Genomic DNA, 12,652 nt, shown 5'->3' on the forward strand with positions numbered 1-12,652 from the left:
TAAATAGATGTTAAGCTGTTAATAAAAATAAACGTACAGCGGGATATTCCGCTAGCACATCAGTGCCGAGATTCTGAACTCCTCGGTTCAAAACTAGGCGGTGCCACTGGTTGACTGGGTGCCATCTAGCGGGCATAATTGGCAGTGCATGCAGCAGGTTCTGCTAGGGCGGGATGACCGGACTATGTGGGTGGGGTCTTCAAACACTGAGTAAAGACCCTGACTGGCCTGTGCTGAGTGCATAAGTGAAAAAGGGTTCCGTTAAGGGCTGCGCATGGGTTGGAGGAGGCGTGAGCAGTTGTAGCTTAATTGTTAAGGTACAATATTAGTAATCAGAAGGTTGTGGATTCAAGCCCCACCACTGCCAAGTTGCCACTGTTGGGCCCTTGAGCAAGGCCCTCGACCCTTAATTGCTCAAATCATGTTTAGTCATGGGCAGTTGTAGCTTAGTGGTTAAGGTACTGGATTAGTAATCAAAAGGTTGTGGGTTCAAGCCCCACCACCCCCAAGTTGCCACTGTTGGGCCCTTGAGCAAGGCCCTCGACCCTCAATTGCTCAAATCATGTTCAGTCATGGGAAGTTGTAGCTTAGTGGTTAAGGTACTGAATTAGTAATCGAAATGTTGTGGGTTCAAGCCCCACCACTGAACTCTAGGTTCTTCTGGATTAGTAATCAAAAGGTTGTGGGTTCAAGCCCCACCACTGCCAGGTCGCAAACCGTTGGGCCCTTGAGCAAGGCCCTTAACCCTTAATTTCTTAGACAATATATTGTTACTGTACTGTAAGTCGCTTTGGATAAAAGCGTCTGCTAAATGCCAAAAATTTAAATGTAAATTACCGCCTTAAATCCGCGCCATCCGCCGCTGTATCCATCCGCGCGCACTGCTTTTTTGCTCTGTAATCCGAGGCATGCGCACTGGCGGATGGATCCCGGAGAAGCGCGTGCTCGGCAGCTGTGCGCGCCACTCATTCCACTTGCCCGCTCTCCTCTCAGTGCGTGCGCGTGAGTGTACTGTGTGTGTGCTGTGTTCCCGCGCGGATCCGCTCGCGCTCTGCTCACCGATTCATCCCAAAATAACCTGGAAACACCGAGAATACCTGGCGGCGCGTGCGTTCTGATTCTCACTGCGTTCTGATTCATCCCGGACCGAGAGAGTGCGATGCTTCAGATACGGATTCTCATCTGCACCGTGCTGCTGCTTCCACATGCAGGTAAGATGCGATGGGATGGCATGATTAGAGAGGATGGGTGTGATGGGTGTGATGGGCGCAACTTCTGCCAGCCGGACACTTTAGGAACTTTTGGATGTTCATTTGTACTCCAAGAACTCCAAGCTGGTTTAGTAAATGATTGTTGGAGGTGAAAGGGTTCGTTGATGGAGCAAAGCAAAATATCTTTATTGTATCCTTTCAGTAGAAATAATTCCACCAGAACCTCCTCCAAATAATAATATTTTTGGAAGCTTTATGGGTTCTCAAGCTTTATGGGAGCTCATGAAGATGCTATACAAAAGACCCTCCCCATACCTTCCAGCAGATATTATTTATCGAGAGCCAGTAATCATCATAACACATTATTGGGTCGCACCATAGGTTCTTCAGAGTCGTTCCTCCAGAGGAACCCTTGAAGTTGCTGTGTAGAACCACATAGGATTGAATTTATTTTACCAAGAACTGGCTAACATCCATATAACTGTTTTCCAAGCAGCACCCTAGTTTTATTAATTAATTTTTATTTATTACATGGGTTGTTTGTTTTGTTTCAGTAGAAATAATTCCACCAGAACCTTCTCCAAAATAATAATATTTTTGGAAGCACTGGGGGTTCTTAAACTATGGGTTCATCTAGAGGAAAGACCCTCCCCATACCTTCAAGCAGATATTATTTATCGAGATCCAATAATAATCCAATGGGTTGTTTGTTTTGTATTCAGTTGCTTAAAGATCCAAAACAACGAAGTATGTCAAAAGAAGGGGCCAAATACAATCTTTATAAAGTAGGACATCAATATTATATTATATATATAATGTAATGAAACTACTCTGTTGGGGAAAGCAATGATTGTGCTATGGAGGGTTGAAGAAAGATCCTTTCCAGTGTGTCCAGTAGAAATCATTCTACCAAAAAACTCATAACCAGCTGAAAAAAAGAAAAACAAACGTTAAAACGTTAATAAAATGTACTAAACATTTATCTCCTTGGAGAAGTCAATGAAGGTGAAGCTTTTTCTGTAATACAGATTACTAAGAATCATTAACCATCCAAAGAAACTTTCTCTAAGTAGAGCCTTTGGTTCTTCAGATTGATTCCTCTGGAAAACCCCATGAAGGTGCAGTGATAAATCTAAACAGAAGTTTGTAGAAGAATCCTCTCCAGTCTTACTAGTTGAAAACCCTCTACCAAGAACTGTTAACTTTTCTAAGATCTATTTAGAGAGCCCCCTAAAGTTCTTCTAATTCAAGACTTTTGATAAACCCATTAAAGTAGCCCTTATATCCTAAAATCCTGAGTACAACCCTAGGTTATTTAGATTCATCCTATGGAGCTTTTAATAAACATGCCTTGTAGAACCATACACATAGAGTTAATGAAAGATACTCCCCAGTTCTTCCAGTAGAAATAATTCTACAGAGAACTGTTAACTATCCTAAGATCTATTTAGAGAGCCCCCTAAAGTTCTTCTAATTCAAGACTTTTGGTAAACCCAGTAATGCACTATGTAGCCCTTCCAAGCCTAAGTAGAACCCTAGGTTATTCAGATTCATCCTATGTAGATTTTCATGAAGATGCTATGTAGAACTGTACACATAGAGTTAATGAAAGATACTCCCAGTTCTTCCTGTAGAAATAATTCTGGGGTGCGAGGAACCTTATAAACTTTTTAGATGAGCCATCAGAAGAACTATTGAAGAATAAACAATCTTAAGGAACTATTCAAGGAGACTTTGTTTAAAAATACAACCCTACTGGACTCAAAATTGGCCCCATGGGAAAAAATCTCCACAGCTTCTATGTCAAACCCTACAGCACAGACATATAGTGAACACATTTTCATTTCCAAGAACTGTACAACAAATTAAGGGGTGCATTCCATCCTCTGAAGCATCAAGGAGCATTTTATATTTTTCTTACAGCTCGAGAGTACTTTACACATCATTTAGGAATATTAACCATTCAATGACCCCTATAAATGAGATCCTTTTCTCTTTTAAGTGTAGAAGCCTTATAGTTCTTTTACTGCTGCAGTTTGCCTGTCTACACTGTGCTACTAAGGATGTGGATAACTGCTTGTGTGTTGTTTTCTTCCATAATTCAGCACCATATGTGCTGAGATAGAAAGCACTTTCAACTTACATACTAACTCAAGGTTAGTGGGTAGACGTTTCTCCACAAGGGGCGCTGTTGGCACAGGATCACAGTCTGTATGATGAACCTCATTATGGAGGATAGAGGATTATAGAGGAGGCTGCATAATGATGGTTATTCTCTCTTCATATTTGAAATTGGTTTCATTCAAACTCAAGAACTATATTGTATGTAATGTACGGGTTGCTTTTAGTGTAGCTTTGTATATGCCAACATAGCCTGGTTGGTATGAATCATCAAAAATTTGTCCTAAATTCAACACCAGCATGAAGCCTTTAGGTATTTTACACTAAATACCACTTTAATTTGTTAAGTATTTCAATCATTATAGTATTTCCAGATAAGGCTGTAAGGTGTCAGAATATTATGGCTTTATTAAATCTAATTTAATTACTTTTCACCAGCAATTAAACCTTTATTAAGATAGTATTTACATTTTCAGCATTTAGCAGGTGCTTGTATACAAATCGACTTACAATTGTGACTGTATGCATTGCAAGCAATCGAGGATTAAGGGCCTTGCTCAAGGACCCAGCAGTGACAACCTGGCAGATGTCAGGCTGGAACCAATGACCTTTCAATTACTAGTCCTGTACCTCAACCACTAAGCTACTTGCACCTCTATATGGCCTCTGCTAGTGGAGATGTTTTAAGTACCTTAGGGGAGAGAAATTAAAACATAATTGTAATATTTTTTAATAAAAATGATTATGTTGGGTTATAGCGTGGCACGGTGGCTCGGTGGGCAGCACTGTCGCCTCACAGCTAGAAAGTCCTGGGTTCGATCCCCAGGCGGGGCGGTCCGGGTCCTTTCTGTGCGGAGTTTGCATGTTCTCCCTGTGTCTGTGTGGGTTTCCTCCCACAGTCCAGAAACATGCAGTCAGGTTTATTGGAGACACTGAATTGCCCTATAGATGAATGTGTGTGTGTGTCCAGGGTGTTACTGTGTGCCTTGCGCCCATTGAAAAGCTGGGATAAGCTCCAGCACCGCCCCCCCCCCCCGGGACCCTAATTGGATAAGCGGTTAAGAAAGTGAGAGTGAGTGTTGGGTTATACCAATGTTGGTATTATCAGTTCGTCCTGCCACTAGGAGGCTATTGTGAGTTATTGCCTACCAGGTAACATAAAGGAAGAATAAGATAAACAGAGTTTACAGCATTATCATAGCTGGCTACAATTGACAATTTATCTTTGCTTACTGGTAATGGACCTCATATCAGTTCTGGATTTAAGACTCATACACAGAGCCTCAAAGAGAAGGTAATTACCAACCTGACCTCAATGAATGGAAACAAACCTGCATAGGAGAGTTGAGTGCAAGTGAGTGTTTTTAAGTTTGTGTTTTGATATGAATTGAATCTTAGTTACTATCAATACCTTTTATACTTTGGTATTAACTTGGCACTTTAATTCACTGATACCCATGCACTCAATAACCAGCTAGACCTTGCAGACTTGTTTGTCTATCTGCTAACATTTTGGTAACTGGTGCACGGTTGGGATGAGCCATACATGCATTGGTGTTTTGGAGGGAAAAGAAAGGGAATTAACTACAACCCCCCGCTATTGTCTACTCTACACCCCCGCCCACATTTATTATGGGTCTGTTAGTCCCTGTCTTGCTGTGTCATAAATAAATGGTTAAACTTCTTTCTTTTCATTTAAATTTAGGGGTTTTAGGGTTATCCCTACTGTTAAAGTACATTTAAGCTGGATCTCATACATGGATGGGTGGGGTGGTTTGGGGGGTTAAAATAGTATTTGTGAACACTATTTTGCATTTTTATTAACAAGGTTTTTGTTACAAACATAGAATCAGCAGAACAGTTTAAGTGGAAAGTTAAATCTACATGAATTCTTAGTATTATAAGGTGAACAATGGCTGCAATCTTCCTAACTTAAGCAACTAAAGCGTCGATCAAATCCACCTATTCAAAATCTTCTAAGCATGTGCTTCAAATTCAAAGTCAAGGGAATCTGACCTTTTATACAAAGTAATTGACACGGGCAGTTTCACAAATGTGTAACTTGTTTTTCAGCAGCGTCAAATACTGGGAATTTCTGAATTTCAAACTGTTTTGCTGATTATATGATTTGAAAAGCAGTGGTAGCTCAGCGGTTAAGGTACTAAACTAGCAGATGGAGGGCTGCTTGTTCAAAACCCCATCACTGGCAGGTTGGCACTGTCGGGGCCAGAAGCAAGACCCTTATCCCTGACTTGTTTTGATTGTATACACTGATCAGCCATAACATTAAAACCACCTCCTTGTTTCTACACTCACTGTCCATTTTATCAGCTCCACTTACCATATAGAAGCACTTTGTAGTTCTACAATTACTGACTGTAGTCCAGTAGTCCATCTGTTTTTCTGCATGCTTTGTTAGCCCCCTTTCATGCTGTTTTTCATGGGTCAGGACCCCACAGGACCACTACAGACAGGTATTATTTAGGTGGTGGATGATTCTCAGCACTGCAGTGACATTGACATGTTGGTGGTGTGTTAGTGTGTGTTGTGCTGGTATGAGTGGATCAGACACAGCAGCGCTGCTGAAGTTTTTAAATACCGTCTCCACTCACTGTCCACTCTATTAGACACTCCTACCTAGTTAGTACACCTTGTAGATGTAAAGTCAGAGACGATCGCTCATCTATTGCTGCTGTTTGAGTTGGTCATCTTTGAGATCTTCATCAGTGGTCACAGCACGCTGTTGGCTAAATATTTTTGGTTGGTGGACTATTCTCAGTCCAGCAGTGACAGTGAGGTATTAAAAAACTCCAGCAGCGCTGCTGTGTCTTATCCACTCATACCAGCACAACACACACTAACACACCACCACTGAAAAGGTTCTGCCATGTTAGTCAAAGAGTTGTGTATACACTGATAATCCAAAACATTAGGACCATTACCTGAAATGGATAAAAATTGTACATCTTACGGTCAGGAATATATAATAAATGTTAATGGTTAATGGTAGTTACTCATAAAGACCTGAGTGATTTTCTTAAAGGCCAAATTGATATGCCCAGACGAGTGGGTTGAAGTATCCCTAAAGTATCCCATAGACATCTGTGCTGAGTGACCATCGACAGTGGCTAATGGCTGATCTTTGTAATCCTGGTGATGGGGAACATGTCCCTCAACAAATATTGCATCAAACCCTTCTGTTCATGAGACTGATTAGTTGCAGGCCATTCAGAGTGACCATGATATTTCATGTCCACTGTCACAAGCACCTACAACAGGTATGCAAACATCAGAACTAGACATCAGAGCAATAGAAGAAGGTCAGAAGTTAAAGGACGTGATGGTAACGATCTTCTACCAGATATCACGGGACCACGGGCGGGTAGTCTTAACATTTTGACTCTTCGGTGTATGATGTAAAGCAGTTTTTAAGTCTTACCACAGACGTCTGATGGGCTTAATTTTAGGATTCTTTCCACTCGTGGCTTCCGTACAACTACTTTAAAATTCAGGCTGTTTTATCAAAGCATCTGGAATCTAAAGTGAAGTTTTCCCATGTGTGTCTTTACACATATTTTCCAAGTCTTTAAATATCTCACTATAATTTAACGAAAATTGCTCACCCAGACTGCACTCTTTTTTATTTATTCAGCAGTTGTCAGTAACTGGTGAGATTTTGCTGATGCATCACAATAAAAGAAATATTAAACAATGTTGATAACTATCGAGCGCAACTGCACCTGTCAGTCTAATTCTCCATCCCGCCGCTTCTTATACGCCCTGCTTCTCTCTGTTGAGCTCTGTAGGGTGTCGACATGTTGATGTTGTCTTGCAGCTGCTTTGTTGCGAATGTGGGTGAGAGAGCTAGAGACAATAGAGAGAGAGTGAGCAATACAGTACACCAGTCATCAGGCGTACATGCCTTCTGTTAGTTCATTACATTCCTGGATTCCTGCAGGATTTGTCTACAAAGGAATCATCACTAGCCCTGGATATAAAACACATGCTTTTACAAATCGAAGTTGATGAAGGTGCCAGTTTTTAGTGTTTAGTCTGCATTTGACCTCAAGAGTAAAGAATAAAATGAGTCAACAGCTTTAAAAAAATCCCTAGCGGGGGGAGAAAACGTCCCAATGTGGTCCACATCTGGAAGTTAAACTCTTGTGGTGAGTTCAAAGCTGCTATAAACAGCCTATTTTTAAAATGAGGAAACTGTAAAAATAAGGTAGGGTAAGAATTGTTTAACCAGAGAAAATGATATCCCACTCTGCCCGGCTCTGAAGTGGTACATCTATTTATAAACTTATTTCGAAGACGTTGGTGAGTTTAAATTGGAAACATACCGAATACTGGTGAACTACACTGGAAAAAAGTGCAAGTTCTCATTTTTCCTGATGTCAGGGTCATATCAGAATGTTTATTGTTAGGCTTTGGACTGGCATGGGTGCTAGTAAAAATTCTGGGCCGAACATGTTTTCTATTCAGTTCTCTGTACTTCCCTTAGGTCCTGGGTTCGATCCCCAGGTGGGGCGGTCTGGGTCCTTTCTGTGTGGAGCTTGCATGTTCTTTAATTTGGTCTGCGTGGGTTCCCTCCGGGAGCTCCGGTTTCATCCCACAGTCCAGAAGCTGTGGGAGGAAAGCAGTATTCAGTATGTTTCCAAAATCAGAGCTGATCGCTCATCTATTGCTGCTTTTTGACTTGGTCATCTTCTAGACCTTTATATATGATATATTTTTGCTAGGTGGACTATTCTCAGTCCAGCAGTGACAGTGAGGTGTTTAAAAACTCCATCAGCATTGCTGCTGTGTCTGATCCACTCATACCAGCACAACACACACTAACACACCACCACCATGTCAGTGTCACTGCAGTGCTGAGAATGATCCACCACCCAAATAATACCTGCTCTGTAGTGGTCCTGAGGGGGTCCTGACCATTGAAGAACAGCATGAAAGGGGGCTAACAAAGCGTGCAGAGAAACAGATTAACTGCAGGTGGGGCGGTCTGGGTCCTTTCTGTGTGTAGCTTGCATGTTCTCCCCGTGTCTGCGTGGGTTTCCTGTGGGAGCTACGGTTTCCTCCCACAGTCCAAAAACATGCAGTCAGGTTAACTGGAGACACTGAATTGCCCTATAGGTGAATGGGTGTGTGTATGAGTGTGTGTGTATGTGTGTATGCCCTGCGATGGACTGGCACCCCGTCCCTGATTGGATAAGCGGATAAGGAAATGAATGAATGAGTGAACTACACTGAAAAAAGTGCAAGTTCTCATTTTTCCTGATGTCAGGGTCATATCAGAATGCTTATGGTTAGGCTGTGGACTGGCATGTGCGCTAGTACAAATTTTGGGCCCAGCATGCTTGGCCATCTGCCATGGACTGTTTTCTGTTCAGTTCTTTATGCTTCCCAGGGTACCCCTATCTACGCTGGGTTTAGGTACAAATTTTGGGCCCAGCATGCTTGGCCTTCTGCCATGGACTGTTTTCTGTTCAGTTCTTTATGCTTCCCTGGGTACCCCTATCTACGCTGGGTTTAGGATCTCCCCACCGAATCCCTGTTTACACCACTGGAAGGTGGCGGAGTTATCATGCGTAGCTTTTCTCACAGCTGAATTTGTATAGATGTGTATTTATCATACTGTCAGGTCATTAGAACAACTAAGAAGCTCATGATCAGGTGTCCAGATACTTTATTCATACAGTGTATGTTGTGTAAGAATGCTGCTCTATGCTCTGTGCATATAAATAGGCCCCGTCTTCTGCTTTTTTTGTCCATGTGATCAACAACAAAAATCAGTCAAGCTTTAATGTGCCTGTTTTGCAGTAGAGCTTTTTTCTAGACTGGCAGCCTTTAAGCCCACGGTGATGTACGGCTTCCTTGACTGTGGGTGGTGTCACCCATGTTCCAGCAGCATCACATTCATGGCGGGCCTGTTTTTTGTTGTTGTTTTTGTTATTTCCTCACAGAAAAATAACTGTTGCAATGACTTGAAATTTCAGGACCACATTTATGTCATATGTATATAGCAAATCATTAAAGCAAATGTAAGTATGGATGGATTGTATACCATTGTTTACTCCTATTTTTAATTCTGCTTTATTTTTAGTTTTACCCAGGTAGATACACTATATGGCCAAAAGTATTTGGACACTTGACCATGAGCTTGTTTGGGCATCCCATTTAAAAAACAAATGGTATTAAAATAGAGTGACCCCTATGTGATTGTTTCAGCTAGAACAACAAAGCTAATTTTCTTACAAGACCTCAAGGGCGACACGGTGGCTCGGTGGGTAGCACTGTCGCCTCACAGCAAGAAGGTCCTGGGTTTGATCCCCAGGTGCGGCGGTCCGGGTCCTTTCTGTGTGGAGTTTGCATGTTCTCCCCGTGTCTGCATGGGTTTACTCTGGGTGCTCCGGTTTCCTCCCACAGTCCAAAGACGTAAATTGGAGACACTAAACTGTCCGTAACTGTGTTCGATATAACCTGTTGAACTGATGAACCTCAGTCGATGTTCATTCCAAAGCTATTCAGTGGGGCTGAGGTCAGGGCTCTGTGCAGGACACTGGAGTTTCTTTCATTTCAACTGAGCTTTTCTTTATGTCTTTATGGAGCTTGCTTTGTGCACAGGGGCGCATACGTGCTGGAACAAGAAAGGGCCTTCCCTAAACTATTACTGCAAAGTCTGAAGCATATCATTTTCTTTATATAACTGATTAATTACACCTCACAAGCTTATATCAAACACAGTCATGGATGATTTTGTATCACCAATTTACTTCACTTGCATGTCTTCGGGCTGTGGGAGGAAACCGGAGAACCCGGAGTAAACCCACGCAGACACTGGGAGAACGTGCAAACTCCACACAGAAAGGACCCGGACCGCCCCACCTGGGGATCGAACCCAGTACCTTCTTGCTGTGAGGCGACAGTGCTACCCACTTAGCCACTGTGCCGCCCCAAGTGGTTTATTGTAATGCACTCAAGTATAATAAGAATGTGAATATAAATGTATAAGTGGTATAAGTGGCAATTTTACTGCTAACACTAGCTTTATTGCCAACGTGTGCTAACATGACAAGATGCTGAAAATAAATGTGAAACCTGAGTGGTAGGTGGTGCAGCTGGTATACATGGGATCTTGGGACCTTGGTTCTATCCTCACCTCTGTTCTCTGTCTGTCAGGAGTTTTGCATGAAATCTTCATTTCTGCATGGGCTTTATTTTTCTGGATACTCTGGTCTTGTCCCACTTCCCAAAACACAAACAAGGTCGATTAGCTGCTGTGTATTGAACTTAGAAGCGAATGAGTGAGTGTGTGTCAGTGTGTGTTGACCTACAATGGATTATCACCCTGACACTGTAAATCCAACCTGGGTGAAGTGGTTAGTAATAGGGATGTAACGATACACTCAACCCACGATGCGATGCGATTCACAATACTGGGTTCACAATACGATTTTTCCCGATTTTTTTAAACTGAAATTGAAGGCAAATGATGACAAAGTTTCCTTTTTATTATTTTTTCTTAAAAATAAAATAAAATACTGTATTTGTGATTATCTTTTATTTATCTAAATAATGAATGCATTTTTATTTCTGAGGTAGGTACAAACTATGCAAAACAATTTTGAATTAAGCCCAATTTGGCTGAAAAACCCCGAATTTGGCAACCAGGCATATAGCGCCAGTGCCGTCAACCAGGCGAGGTGAATAGCGCCAGTGCCCTCTGCTGTTTAAAGTGAATATCGATTCATTTTACATGTCAAATCAATTTGAATCGTGGAATTTTTGAATCGGTTATTAACTGTATTGTGGTGCATCGTTACATTCCTAGTTAGTAAAAATAAATACCACAGATTTTAAACCACATTTCAAATTGTTTATAATCTTTACTGATAATGTTAGCAAGATTCTAACATGACAGAATATCTCAGAACCTTTATCTGAAAGCAAAAGTAAGACCACACCCATCTGTACTTAAAGGTCTGCTGTGTTCAGACAGTCCCATCCTAATTGATTGATGGGAGTGAGGGAGACCACCCAGAGAGCTGGGCCAATTATACTCAAATGGACACCCGGCCACAAAGCTGCCAAGGCATCATGGACATCATTTTGATTCATGACCTTTCTGACATGTCAAATTAGACAGCTGTACATCATGCATTAGATGGATTGTGCATTGTTTATCTGTCCTGCTGTGAGGAGTCCAACCAATCAGGTTGAATGATATGAAAAGAATATAAGGTTTACAACAATTGTGTGACGATTTACTATACACGGTATGTAGCAGTGCAGTATAATGGTGCAGTAGGTCCTTCAGGGTCCTGATTTGATCCTAGACTTTAGTTACTGGTAATTGAGTTTTCTTCCCACCTTTCCAAAACCTGCCAGTAAGATGATTGGCTACTCCGAATGGCCCCTAGGTGAATAAGAATGACTCGGTGGGTGATTTTCTTCCAAATGCACTAGGATACCAGATAATGATACCATATTAGCGAAGAAAATCGTGCTGAATTCTTTAACCAGTAACTGGCAGTTCAATAACTACCCATTAAAATATCAAACTGAGTTTCATGTGAAAAGGCTTTATTCTTTACTGGATAATAAGAAGCTAAATGTTGGAAATACTATGGTATTAAAGTTAAATACATTTAGATACAATTCTGACCAAAACTAGTTCAACAGGATTGTGTTAAAGTTGATAGCCATGGTCAACAGAGTCCTACATTTATGTTGGGCGATGATGCAATTGAATTCGTATTGTGAAATAGTCACATTACTCACATATTACAACGTTTGTATTGAAGTACTGTCTTCCAAAAGGCAAGGCGTCTGATGGTAGGGGTGCAGATTTTGGCTTTACAGCATTGTTTTGAATGTATTAAATTAGTGCCTGTGTGCTAAGGGTTTAGAATTATTGCTGACTTCGATTGCACCTGTCACGTAGTGCGGATTTGTGTGAAATTCACAGCTTTGCTATGAGTACAGTCATTAATGTTTCTATAAGTGTGTTCGAAAACCTAGTGAGCTTACTGCCTCACAGGTAGCTGCCTAAGTAGAGAGGATTCTAATAAGTCATTGACTTATAAGGCAGGTTTATTCAAACGCACTACTTTGACAGCGATTCAATCAGGTTTTGCTTAATAAGCTAACACAGTTAGCCATTCAAACCAATGGGATAGGGTGGCACAACTCGCTAGCATGTCAACTAACATCTTCCTTCGTGTACCGAAAACGGTTACATTCACTGACGAGCCTGAATTTGCAAATAAAAACACTTGTGCACCTTTATACAAATTAAAAATCAATTATAACTTATT

The 12,652-nt window shown here is 41.4% G+C and overlaps 1 protein-coding gene across 4 annotated transcripts in view; it reads left to right on the forward strand.

The window, feature by feature from the left end:
* Positions 1 to 1,007: 1,007 nt before the first annotated feature.
* ncam1a (neural cell adhesion molecule 1a) overlaps positions 1,008 to 12,652 on the forward strand; it is a 388,457-nt gene continuing 376,812 nt past the window's right edge. For all 4 annotated transcript variants that reach the window (XM_063012025.1, XM_063012022.1, XM_063012023.1 and 1 more), the window contains exon 1: positions 1,008 to 1,211. In XM_063012025.1, the coding sequence (XP_062868095.1) occupies positions 1,160 to 1,211 (52 nt within the window). In that variant the 5' untranslated portion in view covers positions 1,008 to 1,159. The remainder of the gene's footprint in view (positions 1,212 to 12,652) is intronic.

This window comes from Trichomycterus rosablanca, chromosome 16 (assembly GCF_030014385.1).
Source record: "Trichomycterus rosablanca isolate fTriRos1 chromosome 16, fTriRos1.hap1, whole genome shotgun sequence".
Taxonomy (NCBI): domain Eukaryota; kingdom Metazoa; phylum Chordata; class Actinopteri; order Siluriformes; family Trichomycteridae; genus Trichomycterus; species Trichomycterus rosablanca.